Here is a 25710-nt window from a genome sequence, read left to right as displayed (position 1 = left end):
CACCACCCAATTTATATTTGGGTTTTGAATTATGCACATTGTTGTCTTCCCTCAGCAACCCCCTCTACCTACATACACCATTATTTCTGTTGACCCAATTGACACTGCTTTAGTGGCAGTATTTACAAAAGGCGAAGAATTCAGGAACCTACAGGCGTAAGGCACGCATCACTTCACATCGTTTCATGCTTTTCACTAGCTTTAATAGCCACACACCAACTCCATAGCCAGGAGGTCAGTGACCACAGAGCACCACAGTTTAATGCGCTCTCAGAAAGACACAGCTCCCTCCATGTCAATGCTACTAAAGGCCCCCCCAGTTATCTCTGTTGTGCACTACAATGCCAATTAAGCCCTGGGCTTAATGGGTGACCTTGGCTGGTCAGCGGTCTAAGCCACTGACTCCGGTGCATGTCTGCTGCTGCAGCGCAGGTTTGAATCTGTCCCACTGCTCTTTCAGTGAAAACCCTCTCATTTATCTTTTCACCACTCTCTGGTCATAAAGCATATGTGTCTCAAAAAGTTAAACATTTTATAGACTGTAGGTAATAGGGTGCCATTTATGTCCCAGAGGCTCGGTCCTAATGGACCTGAGAAGAACAGTGAATGTGTTGGACCGATCTGTCGGCATCTGGTGGAGATATTTGTGTTACATTACCTATTTAAATAGTTTTAGATGTGCTGACCCATTTGATGTAGCTCAGTCACCAATTATACATTTTCCTGAACTGTAATAGTTCTTCTCAATGAGAAATAAACAGCAATAGGAGTGACTTTCTCATCGATTGCCGATTTTGATCTGACCACAAGACAGGGGGAAGTACATATATTATTATACCGGTCACGGGTGATATTCAAAACCACAACCCTGGTGTCAAAGGCCCCATTTTATACCTACTGAGCCACGAAGGGACTAAAATGTGCCATTGAGTAGGGATACGAGTATGAGAGCATTATCTGTTTGTAAAGTGAGTGAGCCTCACTCCAACACGTAATGCCAGAAATCTGTGCCAGTCACAATGCTCTCCAGTAATGAATGTCTGCCTCCTAAATAACACCCTATTCCCTTTATAGCGCACTACATTTGACCAGGGCCCACACCAGGCAATATATAAGGGATGCCATTTTAGAGTGATACGGGTAGGTGTATTCCAGCACACTCACAAGCAATGGGTCATGGTACTGTTGGATTAATTACACTTAATATCGGATTGTAAGCTACCCTGCCACCATTATCACACAGGCGCCAAGGAAACTGAACAGTTGGTTACCATGGCAGTTAAATTAACACTAATACTTCTTCATTACAGTCTAAAAGTACTAACCTCTTTTTCACATTTAAGCAGATGCTTTTATCCAGAGCAGTTGTTAAAGTACAAAAATGTAAGAAATTGAACAATAATGTCTCACACATTTATTAAATTGCAAATAAAATACAGCAATACTGTCATCATTTCGTGGTATAAGACGTAGCCTAGTAATAAAAGTTGAAACTGAATTAAGACAGTTTTAATTACATTTTAGGTCTCTATGCAGCCTTTGGATTATTTTTTAATCACCACTGTATGTCAAAAAATCCAAGTGTTTATTTATTGAAAATAATGTTTATTTCCCTGAGCCTATTTTGGCCTGTGGAAATCTGGACCTGATCATGTTGGTGTAATTAAAACAAGTTGGAAACATTTAAACACACAGCTCTGATTAGCTGATTGTCTACAGCCCGCACCCTTAACCAGATAACAGCCATTGGACTAATATAATTAAACCACATTTTGCATCAAATATTGCTGAAATGTCAGAAATCTTTCTCAGATTACACAAAATGGCCATTGTTACAGTAGGATTTTCCAAGTGTTATTTTAACCTCAGTGTGCAAATATAAAATCATGCTATAGGAAAATCATGTTTCAACAGCAATACTGTACACACAGTGTATACTGTGTATAAAGGCAAATGTTTTAATTACAACCATGGAAACATTTAAAAAGCAGGTAAAACTAAAATGAGAATCATAGCTAGCTGACAATCTTCTCATGAAAATGACAATATATCTTGGTAGAATACTCAGAATATAATATCTGTACCTATTTCTTACATGGTGCACTAGGGCAAACAGGTTGCCATTCGAGGGATGTACACTGGGTTTTGTCAAAAGTTCTGAAATGGCACACCATATGGTAGAAATATCTTCAATGTTGGTTATACTGTGAGAAATGTTTTCATACAACATTTATCGGTTTTCATCTCTGTGGCTAACTTGGACACAGAGGACAAGATTTGTCCACACATCATCTTACCCATTTGACGAAACCAATTGAGACCATAAATAACCAAGAGTATATCAGACGGATAAAATAAGTTAAAGTGATGAAGAACATGTACACTCCTTTCTGTTGCAGGAGTGTTCCCAAGCAGTAATATTCATAAGCCAAATCATAAAATGTAATCAATATGCTAATACGACAAAATACACCTCATGTCTTTGACTTCTTGATCGTACAAATTAATTATTGTTTAAAAGATAAACAATCAGTTAAATGAACAAATTCATCCTGAATAAATGTGTTAAATTTACTGCCTCCTAAGTTATGTGCGCTAATATACAATGCTGTTGCGCAAATCAAAAAGCATTGAATCAATAATCCCGCTTAAAGAAAGCACTGATTTCGGGCACTCAAAGAAAACCACAGTACAGCTGTTGGGAAACTAGTAATATTTCTAGACACCCTGATGGTTCACACGAGAGCCAGGGAATTGCATACTGCCGCTGTATTTCCTGTTCCCTGCCTTGCGTTGAGCTTCTCCCATTCTTTTGCAGTGGTTCCGAGCATAGAATAAAAATTATTCTGTATTTTATTTCTATGGTTTCGGGTTCTGTTGTTGCTGCCTAAAGTTGTGGAAAGCTGACAGCACCTTGTCATAGTAACACTAAGTTGCATTTGTACCAGAAGGTTTAGATAGCAACATAACTCTGTTGAAATAAAATGGTATCCAGCCAGGCCTTGACTCATTGTGACTCCATGGTTTAATAACCAAACAGATTGGTCATCTAGCTCCATGGCGCTTGACAACGATTGTGCCGGCCACCATATCATACACAGTCCTGTTGTGTTGGAAGAAGAGGAGGGTGATGAAGGCTGGGAAGAAAAAGGCTATGGAGAAGTTTTTATTCAAAGCTCGGACTGTTGATCTAAAAAGGGACACAGAATGACACAAGAGAATGCATTAAAACCATGTTAAACAGAACTGATTCCCCACCCTTTCCGGTTCCTGTACCTCCAAGTGAAGGACCCCTTCATTTAATTTACCAGTTAGCCTAAGTTCACATGAGTGTTCTCAAGTACCCCCCGTGGATAGGCCAAGTACTCCCAGAGGTCCTAATACCTCTGGTTGAGAAGCACTGTATGGGTGGGTAAATAAACCAAACGTTTAATTCACATTACAGTGTTAATGGCTGGGACATTTAGTACATGCTTTCAGGTGTTATCTTCTGGTTCCCAAAAACAAACATTAACGTTTCTATGATCCATTACTTACGCAGAAAAAGCAACATTAGTGGCAGGCACCACAAGAACTCTGTTGGGTTGAATTAAGACTGACGAGTCACAGGTGACAACCTTGAGGCCGATAAGAAACTTCCCTGGAGTGGCTCCACCTGCCCCCCAAATACATACAATCTGAAAGGAGACACACGCGCACGCACGCACCTTATAAAATACAGAACCAATTTGTTTTGAGCACTCATTCAAAAATCCAGAAAATTACATTGTATGAATTTTAAGTAATTAATTTGCATTTTATTGCATGACATAAGTATTTGATACATCAGAAAAGCAGAACTTAATATTTAGTACAGACACCTTTGTTTGCAATTACAGAGATCATACGTTTCCTGCTATTCTTGACCAGGTTTGCACACACTACAGCTGGGATTTTGGCTCACTCCTCCATACAGACCTTCTCCAGATCCTTCAGGTTTCGGGGCTGTCACTGGGCAATACAGACTTTCAGCTCCCTCCAAAGATTTTCTATTGGGTTCAGGTCTGGAGACTGGCTAGGCCACTCCAGGACCTTGAGATGCTTCTTACGGAGCCACTCCTTAGTTGCCCTGGCTGTGTGTTTCGGGTCGTTGTCATGCTGGAAGACCCAGCCACAACCCATCTTCAATGCTCTTAATGAGGGAAGGAGGTTGTTGGCCAAGATCTCGCGATACATGGCCCCATCCATCCTCCCCTCAATACGGTGCAGTCGTCCTGTCCCCTTTGCAGAAAAGCATCCCCAAAGAATGATGTTTCCACCGCCATGCTTCACGGTTGGGATGGTGTTCTTGGGGTTGTACTCATCCTTCTTCTTCCTCCACACACGGCGAATGGAGTTTAGACCAAAAAGCTCTATTTTAGTCTCATCAGACCACATGACCTTCTCCCATTCCTCCTCTGGATCATCCAGATGGTTATTGGCAAACTTCAGACGGGCCTGGACATGCGCTGGCTTGACCATGGGGACCTTGCGTGCGCTGCAGGATTTTAATCCATGACGGCGTAGTGTGTTACTAATGGTTTTCTTTGAGACTGTGGTCCCAGCTCTCTTCTGGTCATTGACCAGGTCCTGCTGTGTAGTTCTGGGCTGATCCCTCACCTTCCTTCCTTGCTGCTGCATTGGCATGAGTGACCCAGGACTTCTCTCTCAATTTGGAGAGGATGTAATTTCTCCCACCACGCCTTGTCTGTTCATGAACATTTTTAAGAATTAACATGGAGATGTACTGATCTTTACACAGGATGACTGGGTGTTTGCTTTCTTTGGGCATTGCAGTCCTGGACAATCTTCCACCTACTCTTAACAGTCAATTTGTAGATAGGGCAACACCTTTTCACAGGTTTTCCTGTCTTTAGCGCACAAATCTCTTTGTCAAATCTTTCCCTCTGACAGAACTGAAGGATAGCGTTTTTTTTTATTGATCATTGATGCCCCACGAGGTAAGATCTTGCATGGAGCCCCAGACCGAGGGAGATAGACCATTATCTTGAACTACTTCCATTTTCTAATAATTGCGCCAACAGTTGTTGCCTTCTCACCAAGCTGCGTGCCTATTGTCCTGTAGCCCATCCCAGCCTTGTGCAGGTCTACAATTTTATCCCTGATGTCCTTACACAGCTCTCGGGTCTTGGCCATTGTGGAGAGGTTGGAGTCTGTTTGATTGAGTGTGTGAACAGGTGTCTTTTATACAGGTAACGAGTTCAAACAGGGGCAGTTAATACAGGTAATGAGTGGAGAAAAGGAGGGCTTCTTACAGAAAAACTAACAGGTCTGTGAGAGCCAGAATTCTTACTGGTTGGTAGGTGATCATATACTTATGTCATGCAATAAAATGCAAATTAATTATTTAAAAGCATACAATGTGATTTTCTGGATTTTTGTTTTAGAATCCGTCTCTCACAGTTGAAGAGTACCTATGATAAAAATAACAGACCTCTACATGCTTTGTAAGTAGGAAAACCTGCAAAATCAGCAGTGTATCAAATACTTGTTCTCCACACTTTATGTCTCTCTAAAGAAGACATGGTCTGTTATGTGTGGACCATGAAATAATTAATTCAAAGTACTAAATCTCAATACGTATAAAAAGGGCATCAGATTGACTAGTGATTAGATCATCTGATCAGTAACCAAAATGTTGCTAGATCAAAACCTTAACACTTGTTGTTCCTGTAGTTAGCTCTGGGTAAGAGTGTCTGCTAAATTACAAAAAAACGTCAAGGAAAATTGATATACTCAGAATGCATATCATAAACAGCACCTAAATATCCAGACAATTTAGTGAGGTGCCTGGCAATTCCCAGCCCTACTGACCTCATAGAAACACACTAATATCCGATAAACCAGGGCCACCAGCATCATCTTCTGGAGCTCCTCCATGGACGTGTCCTCATCTATCTCCTCCACAATGAAATGCATGGCAAACTTGGCAGACATGTCTCTGAAAGGTTTGAAGAAAAAAATACAAATTATTCATTGAGCTCTGCTATTTGTTTACATACACACACACACACAAAGTTACACTACATCTCTCACACACACACACCTAATCTTTGCATGTGACGATCTGAAATCCATGTAGACTCAGGACTGTAAGTATAAGAAAATACCCACTGCATGACACTAGTTTTGATCAGGGTTGATGAAAAGTCAGGCCATTCGGCTAAACTCACTTCATCCCACTCAGATGCATGAGACTGAGGATAATAGTTGCCTTGATGAAGAATAGGATGAAGAAATCCACCATCTCAGCCATGAACCTTTGAAGAGGAGATGGAATACTGTATTCTCGACCTACAAACACACGCAACAGACAGTTGACAACATTGGACATGAACTGAAAACAGTTTTGTCCTATAAAAGTAAAATCCTTTTCTTAATTTAAAACAGGCCTAGTATGACACTGATCAGTATTACAAGCCTCAAATTATTTTATTTTTCTCAAACATTTATTTAGTTACTTCATTATCAATTGACTCTCTTGCCATATCAAATGGCAAAAATTGCGTCTGTGATACCTGGACGTTGGACATTGCCGTTGTGGTGTGGTTGTTGCTGCACCGGTAGTGAGGTGGACACAGCACCGCTCCCAGCCGTTTCCCCAGGCGGACTTCCAGTCGCGGTAATACCGGGTGGAAACGACGATAAGGGGAGTCCAAACGGATTATTATACCAGTTCTGGGCATCAACGTTTGGGAAATCCGCAGGCCAAACAGGAGCCGTGAATTGTAGCGTCGCAAAATACGGAGGAGCAGACATTGCAGACGCCGTCGGCCAAATTTGCCAGTTCACATATCCAGCGTAGTACTGCCACATCCACTTCTGCAACTTTTCACAATATTCCGAAGTTGTGAGTTTGTCGAAAGTGCCCTTTCCACTTTCCAATGTGTTTTTAATGCCTTCTTTTTCTAAATGTTTCATATCTAGCGTATGTTGAATATTAAAATACATGTTTTGCTTATCGAGTTTGCTATTATTTTTGTTTCCCGGATCTGCCATGGTTAAATCCTACGTGACATCCGGTAGATTGTTTATACTTCCGTGTAGAATTTATAAGATTCCAACAGAAACGCGCAAAAACCTAATTACTATGATAATATAATTTTTTGTGAGTAGGTTTCATTCTGCATTTATAGTTCAAATTTAAAAATCGCATGGTAACATTGCGTCCCCGTTTTTGTGCAACAGCCTACATACGTAGCAAATGTCAGTGACCTTACGTTTATGGGGTGACGTTTGTAAAACGTTGCACGTTCTGTAATAATCCTGCCCAGTTTTTGAACATTTAGCATTGCCAAAATATTTAAAAAATGCACTACAGTTTTCAACAGTCATTTTTTCAAACATTTAGAGAGAAATGGATGTAAATTCATTAAATAACTTTTCCAAGAGTAGTGTTCTGCAGTAACGCAAAATTATTAAATAATATCTTAAATGTTAAATATAAATGTAAATGTTGAATATACATGTAAAATATAAATCTAAAGGTTAAATGTTTAATCTAAATGTTAGATGTTACATTTTACAAACGGCACCTCATACACATTACTGTCTAGTAAAAAAGCTCATAGTTTTAACAAAATGCTTGTACTTGCTGGTTCGCTGATGAAAATGCAACAGGAAACAATATTAATGAAGATTACGAATAAATATAAAGATGCAAACAGAGGGAAGTGCTGAGTATGGTATTTGCAATATTTACAAGTTTCATGTAAAGAAGTAGGTGTGTTGTGAAATGTTGTGAAACTTGTGCGTTAGTAAAAGTAATAGTCTGAGCATTAGAAATCAATAGTATACATTGACTGTGTTAAGTGTAAGTTCTGCCAAGTGAGTGGGTGTGGTCAGTCAGTCTCATGCAAGTGTTTAGTGTAGGCAATAGAAACAGTGAAAGGATCTCATGTTCGAAGCCCTGCGGCATCATGTGATCCGAGTGCAATAAGTTCACAATGCGTCTACAGATGCTGGCACAATGAAAACGTTTACAAATTTACTATGAAATGCCAAAACTGTGTAGGACTGTGGTGCACCAGGGTACCTCGCGGCAGACTGCACGGTAATCCGGTGTGAGAACTGTGGGCAGGACCACCTCACCAAGGACTGCACTGAGGAAAGGAAGTGAAAACTCTGAGAACGAGGGGCACATTTTTCAGGACTGCCCAACCTGGAAGGACTCCCTTGCCAAGGTCAGAAAGAAAATAGATGGCTGGCAAGGGCGATCCCTCTCGATGACCAGCAAGGTCCTAGCCATCTACGCTATTGTTTACCCGATCCTGGCATACATAGCTAAAGGTTTTTCCACCAAACACACAGATAACAAGAAGAGTCAACAAGATCATCTATAACTTCAGAGAACAAAGGGGATAAGGGGATCCCAAATATCCCACTCATGGTAGCGGTGCAGGGTCTCAGTTATACCACTACCAACTTATGCAAACAGCACAATAAAGCTGGTTTCCTACAATCAGACCGCTGGAGCTCTGCACCCTAGATCATAGAACCCCTTCCTCCTGGGACCACCCAAGGCACTGTAAAAAAAAAAAAAAAAAAAAGCATGATCTTTTTTCCCAACAGCTACATATACAGATCAAGACTGGTTACTCCAAACCAAGGCTGTAGCCATGGAGTCAACATTGGGTGGGACCAAATCAGAAAAACTTTAAACCCCCAGAAAAACATTTTAAAAATGCTTAAAATATTTATTAGACTCTTAACCATCAATATGTACACAATCTGATATCACAGTGTTGGTATTGTTCCTAAAATATAATAATGAATGTTGCTCCAGGAACATCAACTGACCTGTAGTTAGTTGGTTGGTTGGTTGATTACCCCAGTCCAAAGACAGAATATTCCCCTGCCCTCAAACCTATGCCTAAACCTAACCTCAGAAACACCTGTGCCTAAACCTAACCTCAGAAACACCTGTGCCTGAACCTAACCTTAGTGGTACCTGTGGTACCTTGACGGTAGTGGTACCGACAACATTAATTATGATGTTGTTGGAACAACACATAGGAATATCAGATCGGTCATCAATATTTGCTCCTTTTCGCACTCACCTCCATGTCACCTGCTCTCCCTGCCCTGTTGGCATCCTCATACCCTCTCTCTCCCTCTCTTTCTTTTCTCTGAACGCACCAGAGTGAACATGAAAGAAATATCAGTAAACGTTTTTTGCCATGATGTTCAGGAATGGATTACTAACCATTTCTGATCTGAATGGCAATGATTATTATAAAAATAAACATTGACTCACCATTGACTGTACTACTGCATACTTATCATCTGACTGGTACTCATTTTCTCACTGCTCTCAACCTTTCTGAGGCTGCCCAAAAAACTGATGAATGTCACTGCCACCCTTCCTCTTGTTCATTATGACACTCACTGTGAATGAAAGCTGACTAATAAAACTGCTTGCACTTTAATCAAACAAACACTTGTAATTTGATTTATCATAAGCAAATACAGCTATACAGTGTACTAAACGAATATGCCATCAATGAAAACGACTACTGTCCGCACAAATAACACATGCAGCACAACATAAATGATTGAAACTTTACTCAGACTTTGTGTGGGCATTCTGACATTTCTAACAAAATCATTAACGTAAGACATTAACGTTAGTTGAATACGCACATGAGCACCATGGTGATGGTTGATTGATTTACACTCGCAAATCGGTCAATTTTTACCCAAAACTTTTGTTTACACTCCATGCAATTACTGACGCTTTTTGCAAATTATTATTGATTTCCACAATTACAGTTCTAGCGCAAAATGAAATAAAACTATCACAATCGACAGGAAGATATACGTAACACTCATATTCCATTTTAGTTTTCCACTTTTTAATACATTTGAAAGTAAGAGAGTACAGTGTTCCTCATCGATTATACCATCTGCGTCTTGTGAGCAACATTAAAGAAGTCACGAAAATCTGGAATTTTTCTAAATAAAAGAGACCAACGTATTACTTAAACTTAACTGAGATAAATTAAGTGTATTAATTGTTTAAGAAAATGTACCTCTCAAAACATTAACAACAATTCAAATATGATCCTATTTAAGAGTAATTTTGATAAAAAGTGGGTATTAAAACACGTTCCAAGGGCAAATATCAGACAGTGCCAATGTCTAAATATGGAATACATATTGCCTCATAACTATTGAATATTCCACAGAAAAAGCAATATAGGAAATATTCAGGAGAATGCACAGCTTTCATGCAGAAGAATGCAAATTGTCTGCCAGTATTTTCTGATAACATGCTGCATTCATATTGCCATCAATTTTCACAAGATTCCCAGTGCCTTTAGAGCTCAGGCATATTGTAACCAGTTTTTGTGGCTTCCTTCTGGCAACTCGACCATGCAGCTAATTTATGTTCAAGTATCGTTGTATTGCGCTCCTTGAAACAACCACATTGTCTTTTTTCAGAGCAGCCTGTATTTCTCCTGAGGTTACCTGTGGGTTTTTCTTTGTAAGAATAATTCTGGGAGTTTTGGCTGAAATCTTTCTTGGTCTACCTGACCTTGGCTTGGTATCAAGAGATCCCGGAATTTTCCACTTCTTAATAAGTGATTGAACAATACTGACTGGCATTTGCAAGGCTTTGGATATCTTTTTATATCCTTTTCCATCTTTATAAAGTTCCATTGCCTTGTTACAAACAACTATGTGATAATAAATGGCTTCATATGATCAATATTGTTAAATATGATCAGTATTTTCAAAATCTATGCCAAAATGTCACAATTCCTGCCAGGGTATGCAAACTTATGAGCACAGCTGTATTACTTGGATTTCTTGCATTGCACCACTAGGAGGCGGCACTACTCCACTTATTGTGAAAACAGAATCAACATTGGAGATAGAGTACACCCTGAGCAGTCTTCCAAACAAGTACCATCACACCATTTAATCCATCTTTTCTTTAATTCCAACTCATTGTGTGATTTCAGATCACTGTAATTATGACCAAAAAAAGACATCCAGAGAAAGAGGAATCTTTGAACCATTGAGTCCTTGTCAGTAATTTAAATGTTGACCCTTGAAGATACTTCCATCTCACACCTTTATTTAATTATACAGGATGCACAATCCTTTCCTGCAAAAGTTTCCACTGTCTGTACATTTTACAGAAATAGTTTTTTTCCCACAGAATTGTGAGGCAAGAGGCATCAAAATGCTTCTATGCACTTTTTTTTAACACGCACCCATATTTAACACCAGCCTCTGAAAACAAATTCTTCATCCGGTCAATTTCCAAGTACTTGCCAATCCTTTCTTTGATGCTTTAAATTAAAAAAAAAACTAATCTGCTCAAAGGACCCCTGGCAGTTCCGCAGCATGAAAAGAAGAAATCGGAGGCACAAGGCCATTTGTAAAGAACCGCCTCAAGTAGGCTTAATCTACACAAGAATGGGGTATTCAGCAGTAACAATTGGAGACTCAGGGTTCTGGCATCCTCTGATAGAAGGAGGTGAAATGGAAAGTCCTTGAATGTGCTTTGTTCTCATGAGACTTGAGATACAGTAGACCGTGAACTGAAGTTTAGTGAAGCCAAAGACTAAGGAAATGTTTCAGCGGAGAGCGACGTGTGTGTCTGTGTGCGTCTCTGCATGCTGCATAGTGCATACTGTGTATGCGCGCATCTTGGAGCCCTATAAATGTAACCATATGTACATTTGTGTGTTCATTGCTTAGTATTTGCTAGCTGGGCTTGTTAACTTAGTCAGCTTTTAATCAACATGGATTCTAGCTGGAGCACCACCCACAGTCATAATCATTCACTAAGAAAAAACAAATCTTTTGGAGAATTTAGGCCATAACCTTATGCCCCAGAGAGCCCTAATTAAAGGAATTATGTGCACTTGTTTGGAGTGGAAGTCTGTTGATGTGTCCTCAATTGAACCATATTCCCTTTTTAGTGCAATGCTCTTTACCATTGCCCCATAGTGCATAGTGTAGGATATAGGGAATAAGATGCAATTTGGGACAAAGCTACTGCATGTAAGCGACCTGTTAACAATGAATAAAGGTCACAACCTAGACTGCAAACTGGGATTTGGCCTCTTATCTCCCCATACATTCCCTACACCACGCTGATTTTAGGCCTGTGTTCCGAATAGCACAAGATTCCCTATATAGTGCACTCATTTTGAACCAGGGCCCATAACAGGACCCATAGTTCTCTGATTATAAATACAAGCACAATATAGGTAATAGATTGCCATTTGGGACGCATCCTAGGATGTCACATTGCATAGAATGCCTAGAATGTGACAGTAATTCAAAATTGAAATAACTGCCAATTTTAAAGTAATTCCTCCCTCCATCCTTTGCCTTTCCTTTAAATGCTTATTTAACACACGCATGTAGTTAAATAAAAGTGTTACAAACTTGTGTTACAAACCTTTTAAAGAGGAAACAATTATTTTCCTGGCCCACAAATAAGTGACTTCATAAATATATTTTTACAGTGTCTCTTGCAGGTAATAAGTGTAAATGTCTACATAGTATTAGAAATAGTGGATTTTGACTTAACACATACTACTATGTTTCTAAGCACCTCAAGATTACAGAATATCCCATTTACCAAGAATAACAAAGCATTCACACAAAGCATGCAACCACATTTAGCCTACTGTAACAAAGTCTACTGTGTTATTTTTTTTTTATTATTGTGTTCTAATAATACCCAAGACATTCATAGTTAAATTATTACTTTGCATAGTCTCATATGAAATATATATATTGGACTGTTAGAATGCTTGAGTAAAAAGTACTCCTACAGAGAGGGACCATAAAAGCATTGTCTTTCTAGTTTTCTAGATTTAACATCCTCATTGCCTAACAGCACTTATGGAACCCCATAGTATTTTCTTCTCAGATGTAACCCCGTTGGTTTCAGAGTTTGAACTAATGACCCTATGCTGTATCTCACTGGACACTTGAGACATTTGGCAAATGCAGCATTTGAGTTTAAACACTTGGATTAAAAAAAACAATGGAATGACATTAAGGATACAAACTAAAAGACATTAAGGATACAGAAAATGTTGAACTCGGGTTCAAAGTAGAGCACAAATTAGGGAATTGCATTGAATGCATTAAAATGTAATTAGATTGAGGTTTTCAAATGTATCCAGATAACCAAAACAGTCAAATACAAAATGCTGCTTGTAATTCATTAATTTCAGTCTAGCCCCATTAGGCTGCAACAGAAATACTGATCTGGCGGTATTACAACTCTTATAATCTGTGCTAACTCCATTCTGAATGAGAGAGATTGCTAAGGCTTTAGGCATCACATGTCGAATGGGTGCCGGAAATATATGGCGAGGGGCTGGTAAGTGCATTCTTATTGGATAATAGATATCTTACAATTTTTTTTTTTTTTTTACAATTGCTGTTGAGGAACCTGTTGACAATTTAAGCTTATTGCGACTGTATTTTGGGAGATCTAGAACACTGACTGATTACAATATTAATGTATTATGTGAGATCTAGAACACTGACTGATTACAATACTACAGTGTTTTGCTGATGTGATGTTTTCACATAACATATTTTAGTTATTTCAAAATGTTCTAAATAAAAACTAACAAAAGGCAGACACTAAATTATGCCTAACGAAAGCCATCTAATGCACCTGACCAAAGTTTCCATTTTTTTATTCTCAGTTTTTTTTTAAACACATGGGGGTTGTGGGATGTGGTTACTATGGCAAAGGAATTTTATTATGCACAAAGTAAAGCAGAGTGCCCTGGACATTCACCACACAACCCAACTCCTTATTAAATATACAGTACCTTCGGCAATAATTACATTTGGTAACCAGCAACAAAATAGCAATAAGGCACATTGGCAATAAGGCACATAAACAGGGGTGCAGATTTAGGGGTGGGTCCAGATCAGGGGTGGTACTGGGAGGGTCTTAAGCAAGTGTGAGGAGACAATGCAAAAGTCAATGCAAACCGATAGATGGACCAGCAAGGATGTTCTCATTCACAACGTGCACAGAGTAGTGCTGGTTTCGGGAGCTTTTTAATCAGTTTAATTTCTATCACTCTGTTGGAGAAAAGGTGTACAGTAGTTGAAGGCGGCTTACATTGTGCACATTATTGAGGAGGTAGCCTAAAGATTAATTATTTCATAATAAAGAGAAATGAGTTTGTCACATTTTTCGAATGCAAATAATATACCTCTTACCGCTCATGCAAAATCAAAGTGCTTGTTAGAAATCGGCGGTTTCATATAGTGGTGAAATAATGTAGAACCCGTATCAAATCGAGGGAGAAGTTCGCTCAAGTTTATTGGAAAATTGCAGCACAGATGTCATTCGGTGAACGTTCCATTATCTTCTCAACTAATGTTAGTTGCCAGCTAGCCTATACATTAAGGGCGATTCTACCTAGCACAGATCATGTTTCTAGAAGTTAACCCCCCCATGCCAGATGGTCACTAAACATTCCTGGGGTTGTCAGAGTGCAACCTACAGAGAGATAATCTAAACAGAGTTGTTTCTGTTGTTCTCATTAGCTAAGCACATTCACTTCCAATGAAACGTACATTCACATAGTAATTGTTAATGCTCAGATACCACATGCTGTACAAATACATTAGGGTTGTAGCCAGTTTTATTGTACTGATAAAAAGTCACTGAAAGACTCACTGAAATTAACACTGGCGCAGAGCTGTGGAGTTTATACTCACACACCAATCATACATACACTTCCTCACCACAGCATTATCCAGCATCCTACCACTCAGTCTGCCTGTCTCTCAAACTGTCTGAATAAGTCAAATTCCTAATGTGCCAGGGATATTGAAGAATATTTGCTGAACTGCAAAATGTCTGTCCACCAAAAAGGCGAAGTGTGTACTGTACAATTCTAGGAACTTAACTTTAAAGAGCTACTTAAAGAAAATGTTTAAAAAGGCACCACTAAGACTCTTTGCAGTGACAGGAAGTGCTTTTTTTTAGACCAGCCAAAAGTCAGTCTGGAGTTATGGAATCACCACATAAAATTATCCTAAATTGTCAAATGCAGTTCAACTGACTTTCCCACCAATCGGTATACAGAATAGACTCCAAAAAGATATCAGCTGATGTGACTGGTCAAAACAAGTGGCACTTCAAGACAGAACTTCACTAGAAAATTCCTAGTTTTTAAATCCACATCAAAACCTTAGTATGCAACCAAATTGAACCGTGGGGAACTGACACCAGATTAGAAAGGATAGAGTTAATTCTGGGGGCACACGTGGTCCATTAGAAACATAAGTATCAGCCGGCCAAAAATGCTCAAGTCGTTTGTTTTGGGTGTGAAAAGACTGAACTGGTATGGATATGGACATTTCCATTGACGGTCAACATGCTGTCTCAAGAAATCAATGGGCCAGTTTGACTCAGCCAAATGCCTCCAAAATAAAGGAAAAGCTCATTTTACTTTAAACAAAGCAGAACAAATCTTTATTTAAAGCTTCAGGGGCTTTCTGCGGTCATTGCATTTCACATGATGGGTACTGAACAGGTAAAATGCAAGATTTGTATTGGCTATTGGATGGGGGGGGGGGGGGGGGGTTCTTCCTTTCAACAAAAGACAAATCATGCCTCTTTTTCATAGGTCCTCACTGACACCACATCATCCATTGTGCATGTCTGGAAAGAAAAGAGCAGGGTTGAGGTCAGAGACAACACGAGACACCGGGTCCCCTCATTTTCTGTTCGGGCGCGTGCTTCAGCAACAGTACATAGAACATGCACCCGTGAGAACAATGCATTCAGGGTGGAAAGCATGCTCACGTGTTATTTGAAAACACTTAAACAGAAACTGAATTTGTTTTACAATCATTAACTGCTTTAGTTCATCTTAACTAAAAACCTTTCAGCAATGTTTAACATTTCAGAACCTACTTATGCAAGCAGTGTATAATCAATTCTAGAGAATTGCATAAAAAATAACATTTTACATTCAGATAACAGTGGGAATTAGGGGAAGGTGTTTTGTTGAAAATTAAAATACCTAAAGCACCTGTTTTTTTCCTTTACCAAAACACCTGGCTGTAGCATTAAACCATCAAAAATCTAAGAAATTATCATGCCATTTTACTTTAAATGCTTTCTTTGAAAGAGACCAATTGTTTTAACTTCCTTTAACCCTTATCAAACAGTGTATGAGCTCCTAACCACCCTGTCACATGTGCATTAATATTAGGGAACTGAAGCCAGCATTTCTGGGTAACAAACTGGTCGCATGGATACATGCTGTAACATTTTAAAATGTCCTTCACGTGTTTTTAATCAGTAATGTCTGGGTCTCCATCAATACATATATATTTTTTTAAAGTAGCACATATTGCAAGTGCATTACAAGTGGCACTAGAAATTGTGAGTGACGATACTGTTAACTGTGCCACACATTCCCTTCCCATACGCACGCCATGCTTCGGGTGAGCAACCAACTTGCAAGGCATAACTACATAAAGGCTTTATCACAAAACATTGCTTTGTTTAAATTAGACTCAAATGCACAATATAGGCGAAGTAACTAACCGCTATCAACTTCCCATCTTTCAACTCCCGCTCGAGGGTCGTGGTCTTGCCATCCCAGGTCTGTTTTTGAATCAGTTTTCCGTTCTCAAAGGTCACCACGGTCTGAAAACAAATACATTTCAGGTTGACGTCTATATTTCCAAAGTACAATAAACAATGCGAATTAAAAAAAAATACACCGTTGCAAAAACCTAAATTACTATTGTAGAGTATCGTTCCTGAATCCACACCTTGGTTTTCCTGTCATCCGCAGTAGTCTCGTCAAACTCTTCGTTCAGTTTAAACTTGGTCTCTGTAGTTTTGAAAGTGCTCTGGGATTTCATTGATATTACACCGTCCTCGATGCAGAACAGCAAGTTTGGTTTAGCCATATTTCCCATCTGCCGAGTGGCAAAACCCACACCTGTGAAACAAGAATATCTCAGTAAGATTTGCATGTATTAAGTTTTAGTTCTGAAGGCAGGGTTGACGTTGATTTAAAAACGATTTAAAGACTAGATATACTTTACCAACTGCCTTCATATATTCATCAAAATTCTCACTGGAAGTCATCTTCCAATTTCCAATGAATGCCTCGACCATGTTGATTTCGCTAACCACCTAAGCCACACGAACTCAGAAACATAAACCACAGCTCTCAATGAATGCCAAGACCCACGGATGGAGAGAATTGTGATATTTGAAGCCTTCCCTAGCACGTGCTTAAACATTCAAGCCAATCAATACCTTTATCTGGTGCTTCCATAGAAACCAGGAGGATGAGGGGCGGAATATAATTTATTTCAGAGGTGGAAAAAAATCCAAAAAGGATGTCACTAGCTTGTGTAGGAACAAACGAACATTAACTAGTAACAAAGTAATATTTCACAGCCACTAAATCAAAATAAAATAGTTTCTGGTGCTTGCGTAGCCCAGTGTTTAATATTTGACATAGCCCTATTAGGCCTACTGCTTCTTATTATTTGCATCCACGTTTAAGATGGATACCTTTTAAATGTAATCTGTTATACATAATCTGTACACAATTGTTATCAGTAGTGTACCTTTTGGATTAGTCAAACTCATTAACATAATCGTATTGCTGTCAGTCACTTTTTCTACTACTTTGTTATTAAGATACATTAGAAGACACAATTAAATATTACCAATTGAGTAACATCTAACACAGGATAAATCAACATTAAATTTAAAAAGCTGGCTATACAAATATTTTTGGGTTATGTCTTGAAACCATTGATTTCTACTTCAATAATAATTTGATCAGATGTGTTAGCCAAGTGTTTGTGTTTTTCGCCACATGCAGGTCAAGTTTCTTAAAAACACTGGTGAAGATTTCCGCAATACATGACCAGGTGTTGAATGCTGCTGGCAGATTTATCCAGGGGACCTGTGGAGGGTGGTGCCATTGACCAGAACCATCTGTGGTTGGGGGCGTTAGTATTTAATATGGTTGCCTTGCCGCGCTCTAGTGTGTCCTTATGGCGCCCTGCGCATCTCTGAGCTCAGTTGAGGTAAAAGTCCAGAGACAAGGATTCCGGTATAAATTACCTGGTTGAATGAGCAGCGTGATAAGAAAAATAATGGCTTTAGACGTGTTTTAGAATAGACATATCTCGACATTGACTATCCCGAGTCCACTCGGAGTTGCTGCTATAAAGCCGGCCTTTAATCACGTGAAAAAATTAGGGAGAAAAACTGGGTAAAACTAAGAAAACAAAACAATATGCAGCTCTTATATCTTGAGCTCTACCAAAAAGGGCTGTTTGGCTGATTGTTTTCGGCTTTGTGTTTAATTCTTCAGTATCTCAATAACTATCCTGGGAGAATAAAATTGAATGAGCCCAAATCACATTGACCAATAAAAGCCCATGAGTGTATTAGTGTCCATGGGTCAAAAAAGAGGTAGGGAGTTTTGGCAGTAATATAATTAAACCATAATTAATGAGAGCAGCAGTGGTCTCTCTGTCTCACCCACTCATGCAATGATGTAAACATGGGACTACAAACAAACTTAAAAGCGTTCAGATGTAGCCTGTGACTATTTGGACCTTTAGTAATGGGTTTTCACAACGCAACGTACAAATCTTTTTTATTATTGGAATTTCAATTAGTCAAAAATCTGCACATACATAACACTTTTCAAGGACTCTTTTTGGATTGAAAGATACATTTTTATTCACAGTGGCCAAAAAGAATGGACTTAACTATGTCACTTCTCCACAACAAGCAGAATCAAACACCAGAAATTGACATTAAGACCAATGGAAATACACTAGAGCCAAAAAATCATGACCATCTGCCAAATAGGCTGTTGGTCCTCCGCATGCCGCCAAAACAGCGCCGACCCACCGGCGTGGACTCTACAAGACCCCTGAGGGTGTCCTGTGGTATCTGGCACCAAGACATTAGCAGCAGATTCTGTATGTTGTGAGGTGGAGCCGCCGTGGATTGGACTTGTTGGTTTGATTGAGAGCTGGGGAAATTGGAGTGAATCGTATTGAAATTTGGGGAATTTGGAGGCCAGGGCAACACTTCATGTTACTCAAACCCTGCCTGAACAATGTGTGCAGTGTAGCAGGGTGCATTATCCTACTAAAAGAGGCCACTGCCATCAGGGAATACCATTGGTCTGCAACTATGTTTAGGTATGTGGCACATGTCAAATTGAGGTCCACATGAATGCCTGGACCCGGGGTTTCCCAGCAAAACATTGACCAATGCATCACACTCCCTCCAGCGGCTTGTCGTCTTTCGTAATGTAAAAGAAAATGTGACTCATGGGATCAGGCGACCTTTCACAGGTCCTGTTCTTGCGGTTTTGTGCCCATTGTATGCACCTTGGACGGTTCTCTGTTCTTTGGCCCATCTTAATCTTTTCTTTTTATTGGACAGTTTGAGACATGGCTTTTTCTTCACAACTCTGCCTAGAAGGCCAGTATCCTGGAGTCGCCTCTTCACTGTTCATGTTGAGACTGGTGTTTTGCAGGCACTATTTAATGAAGATGCCAGTTAGAGATGCCTTTGAGGCATTTATTTCTCCAACTAGACCCTCTAATGTATTTGTGCTCAGTTGTACACAGAAGCCTCCCACTGCTCTTTCTATTTTGGTTAGAGACATTTTGCACTGTTCTGTGAAGAGAGTACACAACGTTGTACAAGATATTCGCTTTCTTGGAAATTTCTCTCATGGAATAGCCTTCATTTCTCAGAACAAGAATAGACTGATGAATTTCAGCCTGTAATCGAACCAAGGCTCTATACAAGAATAAACCTGGTTTAGCAAACACAACGTGCCACTAGAACACAGGACTGATTTTCATTGCAATTGGGCCTCTGTACGCCTATGTAGACATTCCATTAAAAATCAACTGTTTCCAGCTACAATAGTCACTTACAATATTAACAATGTCTACACTGTATTTTTGATCAATTATATGTTATTTTAATGGACATAAAATGTGCTTTTCTTTAAAAAAACAAAGGCATTTCTAAGTGACCCCCAAACCTTTGCACTGGCTGAACATTACCATCCTCTATGTATACACCATCCTATAGGATGATTGATCTCCAGGAACAGGGTTGGGCAGACATGATGTATAGTAAATGCCAAAATCTCACATTATAGACAAATGTTTTTGGCCCTATTTTTAAATAATATATGTTGTTTATGGACTTGAATGGATTAATAATGGAGTGGTAATTTTATAATAATGCTTTGGGATGATGATAATTGTCCCTTTTGATCTCCAACTTTCAAATGCCATGTAGATTGAATTACTCTATTTATTCTAAACATTGAGTTGCATTGCACTGGGCCAGCAGAGGGAGCCAGCAGATTAATAATCCATATTTTTAAAGCTGATTTCAATTACACCAATGATATGTGAATTATGAGCTTCACATGACGTTTAAATTTAGGTGAATGGTCAAAAATAATCATGGCAGGGTTTAATTTTATTAAAAGTTTTGAGTTATGAACACTGAAAGTACTCTGTTCATTTCATGACTTCAGGACCAACAACATTAAAAGTGTGTTATTTTTGTTAAACCTTCAGGATTTGAATGGCAGAAGCACAGACAAGCAGCATGACAGAATGACTGTCTATACCCAAAGATCAGATAAAAACATTTTGATCATATTGGTGCAGAGTACGTACTGGTCACACCGCACTTATTTTGATCAGGCACACAGATTGGTTAGGTTATTTATTATGATATCGATCAGGCCACAGGTTGGTTAGGTTTATTTATATGATATTGATCAGGCCACAGGTTGGTTAGGTTATTTATTATGATATCGATCAGGCCACAGGTTGGTTAGGATATTTATTATGATATTGATCAGACCACAGATTGGTTAGGTTATTTATTATGATATCGATCAGGCCACAGGTTGGTTAGGTTATTTATTATGATATTGATCAGGCCACAGATTGGTTAGGATATTTATTATGATATCAATCAGGCCACAGATTGGTTAGGTTATTTATTATGATATTGATCAGGCAAAAGTTTGGTTAGGTTATTTATTATGATATCGATCAGGCCACAGGTTGGTTAGGTTATTTATTATGATATTGATCAGGCCACAGGTTGGTTAGGTTATTTATTATGATATTGATCAAGCTACAGGTTGGTTAGGTTATTTATTATGATATTGATCAGGCCAAAGGTTGGTTAGGTTTTTTATTATGATATTGATCAGGCCAAAGGTCGGTTAGGTTATTTATTATGATATTGATCTGGCCATACTTAGGTTAGTTTAGTAACTATGATATCGATCAGGCCACAGGTTGGTTAGGTTATTTATTATGATATTGATCAGGCCACAGCTTGGTTCGGTCATTTACTATGGTATTGATCAGGCCAAAGGTTTATTGCATAGTAACTTAACTCCATTCTCTTTTATTACAGTACATAGAATCAGATTGCTATCTTATTGCTTATTGCTTATTTGTGCCCAATGTAAACATCCCCACTCCCCCCACCTGATGCATGAGTATATATTGCAAACACTTTATCTTTGCACACTTATATTTATTAGAAACTGCTGTCTTCATTATTATTGTCTTTATTATTATGATCATTATTATGAGATGCCTTAGATATTTAATTAATTATTTATGTATTACATGTAATAGTTATTTCACTCTGTTACTCATATTAATGTTGCACTGTTATAAGGGAACTGAAAACAAAACATGTCAGTGGTCCATATGGTGTGTGCCTTGAAACTGTTGGACATAATCTGTAAGGTCCCTCCCCATTTTGTTCTTTTTCGACAAAACAATGAATGATCTACCTGCATTTGTCTATAGTTTCATGTTGTATTTGTCATATGAAGCGGATCATTTAGAATTTCTCCAATTGAAACTCAGTTGGGAGTACAGATTTTGTATAGTTTTGCTACATAATTAGATAGGGGGTATGAATACACCCATGTCTCCATCAGGGATTTTCACTCAAAGGTCACTAGTGGATACATGTGCCTACTAGCACAGTGGGATCTTGAAGGCCCCCTCTAGTGGCGCTGTCTTGAATTGCACCATATCTTCAAAGCGCACTGCTTCCGTGGTGTATTGTCTGTCTACATACGAGACATTATGTCATCCAGCTTTGTCCCTCAATCTCTCCGTCTTTTCTATTCACACCATTGTCTCATGCAGTATCAGGGCATATAAGTGGGGTCAAGGGCATTGCGAAGGATTTCCTCCAGCTCTTAATTACTTCCTCCGTACGCATGGATATGATCCTGAGGGGTAGTTTGACACCTGGCACAGAGGATATACCTAAAGAGTATTATTAAAACATTTGTTTCCCAAAATGGTGTTTCAGACAATATAATATGGGCAACCCAAAACCAATCTGGATGCCTGCCACGTATTCCTCTCTACACTAGATATTTTAACTAGCCAGCCTCTCAGCCATCTATTACCAAGAAAAAAACATTCTTGTAATTATTACAACTATCAGGGTAGTGTTGTAACCCCACATTAAATAGTAAATCAGATAAATCCAGAGAAATTATTAAAACAAAATCCACTTAAAAACTTTATTGGTATAAAAGTATTACAAAATTAAGTTAGTTTTTTAATGCTGCTTTGAATTTGAAGCATTTGACAACCTCTAAAGTTTGCACGTTACACTAGTTACTTTGTTTATGTTACATTCCAGATGTATTTGTTCTCTTTCAAACCTGCAAAAGTTATATTTTTACAATATTATATTTGATCTACAAATACCCAATATCCCCATCTTAGTTCACTGATAATGAACACAATGACATTAGTCAGTGGTCATGCAGATATAGTCAATTCATTCATATCCCAAAGCCATAGCTGCACTAACACCTGCATTTAACATGGTTCTTAATAAAGGAAGTCAATTAAATTCCCTTCATGAGAGGAGGCTACCCCCTCCCCAGCAAAAAAACAAACATTTTGTTCTCCTCTTTTGTTCATTTTAGTGTCAGAGGGACAGATTTTACAGTCAGGTTCTCCTGCCCAGTTTGTGGTTTGGGACAGCCAGGTGGCAAGTCGGAAGGAAATGGCCTGCTGCCCCCCAGAGATCAGCTGATGCCCTCAGTTCTGATCCGTTTAAAAGGCCCCGATCTCTGTCCCCCAGGGCCTGTAAGGTTGCTTCCTCAGAGCAGTGGAGGGGCCTGCTGGGTCAATGGTTGCTGGGGACACGAGAGGAAAAGCACTTAAAGAGAGGGGAAAGGCAGACAGGGGAGGGAGGGGGGGGAGGAGGTGTGGTTTTGGAGAGAGCTTGGAGGCTGGGACGGGGCGGGACGTGCCCAAGGCCAGAGTGCTGCTTGGGGTGACCCTGAGAGGCTCTGAGGGGGCCATCACCCTGAGTCTGGATGTAACCGGGGTGCCAGCAGAGCAGGAAGATGATGTAGAGGAGGAGGAGGGCGGGCTGCTGGCGCTGTGGGTGGCAGGTGTCTGTACATGGGGGTGGGGCAGGAGGAGAGGGTGCGGAAGGTGGGCAGGAGGTGACCCGAAAGCGGAGCTCCAGGCTATGTGTCCAGAGCGTCCAGACAGCCCTGTGTGGACATCTCTCAGGGAGGCGTAGCTGTTGAGGTGAGAGACAAGGCGTAAACCAAGCGGGTCGGCACCGTCCCGGCCCTCCATGATACTCAGGTAGCGGGCCGTCTCCGCCAGACACTCACGGAAGCCCAGGCTACGGTAGTCCTTGGCCAGGGCGTGGGCTTCAAAGTACCCTGCCAACAGAGGGAGGCAGGGGGTCAGCAACGACAACTACAACCAAAGTTTTCCGGAGCACAGGGCAGCGGAACTAAAGGAAACTAGAGGAGATGGACACCTCATTCTGATCAAAGGACATGCCTGGTTGAAATATTACTGATGTGCAGATGTTTCCTATTGTTATCTATGGCTTTTGATAGGCTTTCATGATAACTCAAATGTTTGTATAGTTCTGGTGTTGACTCACCTTTTCCACCTGCTGCATGAAGCATCTTTAAATGATCAACTGTCATTTGCAAAATTTCTGCCTTTTCCAATTTTGATGATCCCTGTGATAAAAAAAAACAATAATTTTAATGGACTATTCAGATTAATGTACTCTGACTCCAGTAGTCATATGTGAAATATCTAAAACAAAGTACCTGTTTCTCAAAGGCACTTGGTACGAGTCTTCTGAGCTCAGTTAGACTGCTGTTGATTCGGTCACGTCGCCGTTTCTCAATAATCTGAGAGACAAAGGTTTAATATGTTGTGGTCACCAAAACCATATCAACTTGAACACGTCGACAATACACGTGAAACGGAATACTCACTCCTCTTCGTCGTTTTCTGGCTTGAGTTTGCGTGGATGTCGGGGGTGACATCAAGTCATGGGGAGAGTCAAGGTTTCTGAAATAAAGCAATTTTCACATAGTTTCAATGTTTGCAACTATCATGCGCGTAGCCTCTCAGGGTTGTATCAAAATAACAATTACAATGTTTCTCTTCGAGACCAAAAATGCATTTACGTTCTTGATCATTTCTTCAACATACCCATTTTCGTCACCACTGTCTTTCTCCACTTCAATATTGTCATCAAGTTCACTATCAGATGAACAGCTGTAATTATGATTTCGTTTCATTTTGCTCCGGAATCACAAGCAATATTCAGCATAGTCCTTCATGCGACCTCGCATGTCCGGTAAGTGCGGGTCTGCGCAGCAGTTTAAACGTCAAGTGTGGTGCGTATTATTTTCACACCATGTAGAAATTTAGGGGCGGGGAACAGTTAGTGTCTACAAATGCTAGCCTATTAAAATCAATCTAACGTGTGAGTGATGTTAGCTGTTTTACCTACTCGCGTTGTTCGAGGGAATCAAACCGCATGTGTTTTCAGTAGTTCTTTACTTCACTCGGACTAGTCTTCAAACAGTCTGCAAAACAAAAATTCAAACAAGTATATCATTTATAATTTAGACTTGCCTAATTGAGTAACATCCTTTTTTTGTGTTTGAAATAGGCTTTAAGTAAAAATGCAAGTGGGGTGCTATGGCCAGTTTTTAATAAGAGCTTAAAGCTGTAAGAGTATCTTGAGTGTAGTTTAACCTCCACATTGTAAAGTGATTGGTAGTTTGGTAAACTCTACAAGCACAAGACATTCTGGATCTTGGTTGAAAAACAATAGCGTAGAACCCCCTATTATTTGCATTGCGAACAGCAGTTTTGAAATATATCTTGTTGTACAGAGTAATAATTTATCAAGTTGCCAATGTTTAGTGATTATTAGAGACATACAAATGTTAACTAGCATGTCATTAATTATAATTTCTGGAATTCCAGTGGAAATATTACTATATTTTCTGCTAGGTGGTTGGTGATGTGGCAAAAAAAGATGACCCCCTGTTAACAGCCACCTTATTATTTTGTTCCATAAGATTTTATTTCCGTTTTATTTGTGTTACAAATGCTAATCACAGTTTTCTCTTAAATGCTTACTGGAAAGTTTTAGTTACCTTTCATGACTTATGTTGAAGAAAAAAAGACTGATCACTTTGATTGTCTGTGATAATGTTTGGTCTGTCACGCTAGTCGAATTTTATGATTTGCAACTTGTCTGGAACAATTTCCAATACATTACAT

At 39.4% G+C, this 25710-nt stretch overlaps 3 protein-coding genes across 3 annotated transcripts; all 3 read right to left on the bottom strand.

The window, feature by feature from the left end:
• Positions 1 to 1399: 1399 nt before the first annotated feature.
• Positions 1400 to 7135, bottom strand: LOC105008196 (protein FAM8A1). Its single transcript, XM_010867429.3, has 5 exons — positions 6558 to 7135; positions 6213 to 6333; positions 5854 to 5980; positions 3538 to 3677; positions 1400 to 3190 (listed from the first exon to the last, which is right to left on the bottom strand). Exons 1-5 carry the CDS (start codon positions 7036 to 7038, stop codon positions 3046 to 3048), a joined length of 1014 nt encoding a protein of 337 aa, XP_010865731.1. The 5' UTR covers positions 7039 to 7135; the 3' UTR covers positions 1400 to 3045.
• Positions 7136 to 15494: 8359 nt separating this feature from the next.
• On the bottom strand, positions 15495 to 17267 carry fabp4b (fatty acid binding protein 4b). The gene is made up of 4 exons (XM_010867427.3): positions 17116 to 17267; positions 16837 to 17009; positions 16607 to 16708; positions 15495 to 15712 (listed from the first exon to the last, which is right to left on the bottom strand). Exons 1-4 carry the CDS (start codon positions 17186 to 17188, stop codon positions 15659 to 15661), a joined length of 402 nt encoding a protein of 133 aa, XP_010865729.1. The 5' UTR covers positions 17189 to 17267; the 3' UTR covers positions 15495 to 15658.
• Positions 17268 to 22650: 5383 nt separating this feature from the next.
• On the bottom strand, positions 22651 to 24814 carry LOC105008194 (hairy/enhancer-of-split related with YRPW motif protein 1). Its single transcript, XM_010867426.3, has 5 exons — positions 24625 to 24814; positions 24405 to 24480; positions 24234 to 24317; positions 24059 to 24140; positions 22651 to 23828 (listed from the first exon to the last, which is right to left on the bottom strand). Exons 1-5 carry the CDS (start codon positions 24711 to 24713, stop codon positions 23203 to 23205), a joined length of 957 nt encoding a protein of 318 aa, XP_010865728.1. The 5' UTR covers positions 24714 to 24814; the 3' UTR covers positions 22651 to 23202.
• Between the last annotated feature and the right edge of the window lie 896 nt (positions 24815 to 25710).

Source organism: Esox lucius, chromosome 20 (genome assembly GCF_011004845.1).
Source record: "Esox lucius isolate fEsoLuc1 chromosome 20, fEsoLuc1.pri, whole genome shotgun sequence".
Taxonomy (NCBI): Eukaryota; Metazoa; Chordata; class Actinopteri; order Esociformes; family Esocidae; genus Esox; species Esox lucius.
This window is presented reverse-complemented; position numbering and strand designations above follow the sequence as displayed.

Excerpts from the sequence above, each read along its gene's own strand:
- LOC105008196 (XM_010867429.3), bottom strand. The coding sequence starts at position 7,038 with ATGGCAGATCCGGGAAACAAAAATAATAGCAAACTCGATAAGCAAAAC. Across the intron at positions 6,334-6,557 it reads CGGCAATGTCCAACGTCCAG|GTCGAGAATACAGTATTCCA; the intron begins GTATCACAGACG and ends GTGTGTTTGTAG. Across the intron at positions 3,191-3,537 it reads ACTAATGTTGCTTTTTCTGC|ATCAACAGTCCGAGCTTTGA; the intron begins GTAAGTAATGGA and ends GTCCCTTTTTAG.
- fabp4b (XM_010867427.3), bottom strand. The coding sequence starts at position 17,188 with ATGGTCGAGGCATTCATTGGAAATTGGAAGATGACTTCCAGTGAGAAT. Across the intron at positions 16,709-16,836 it reads CGGATGACAGGAAAACCAAG|ACCGTGGTGACCTTTGAGAA; the intron begins GTGTGGATTCAG and ends ATTTGTTTTCAG. Across the intron at positions 15,713-16,606 it reads AAGATGGGAAGTTGATAGCG|ACATGCACAATGGATGATGT; the intron begins GTTAGTTACTTC and ends TTTTCTTTCCAG.
- LOC105008194 (XM_010867426.3), bottom strand. The coding sequence starts at position 24,713 with ATGAAACGAAATCATAATTACAGCTGTTCATCTGATAGTGAACTTGAT. Across the intron at positions 24,141-24,233 it reads CAAGTGCCTTTGAGAAACAG|GGATCATCAAAATTGGAAAA; the intron begins GTACTTTGTTTT and ends TTTTTATCACAG. Across the intron at positions 23,829-24,058 it reads TCATGCAGCAGGTGGAAAAG|GGTACTTTGAAGCCCACGCC; the intron begins GTGAGTCAACAC and ends CTCTGTTGGCAG.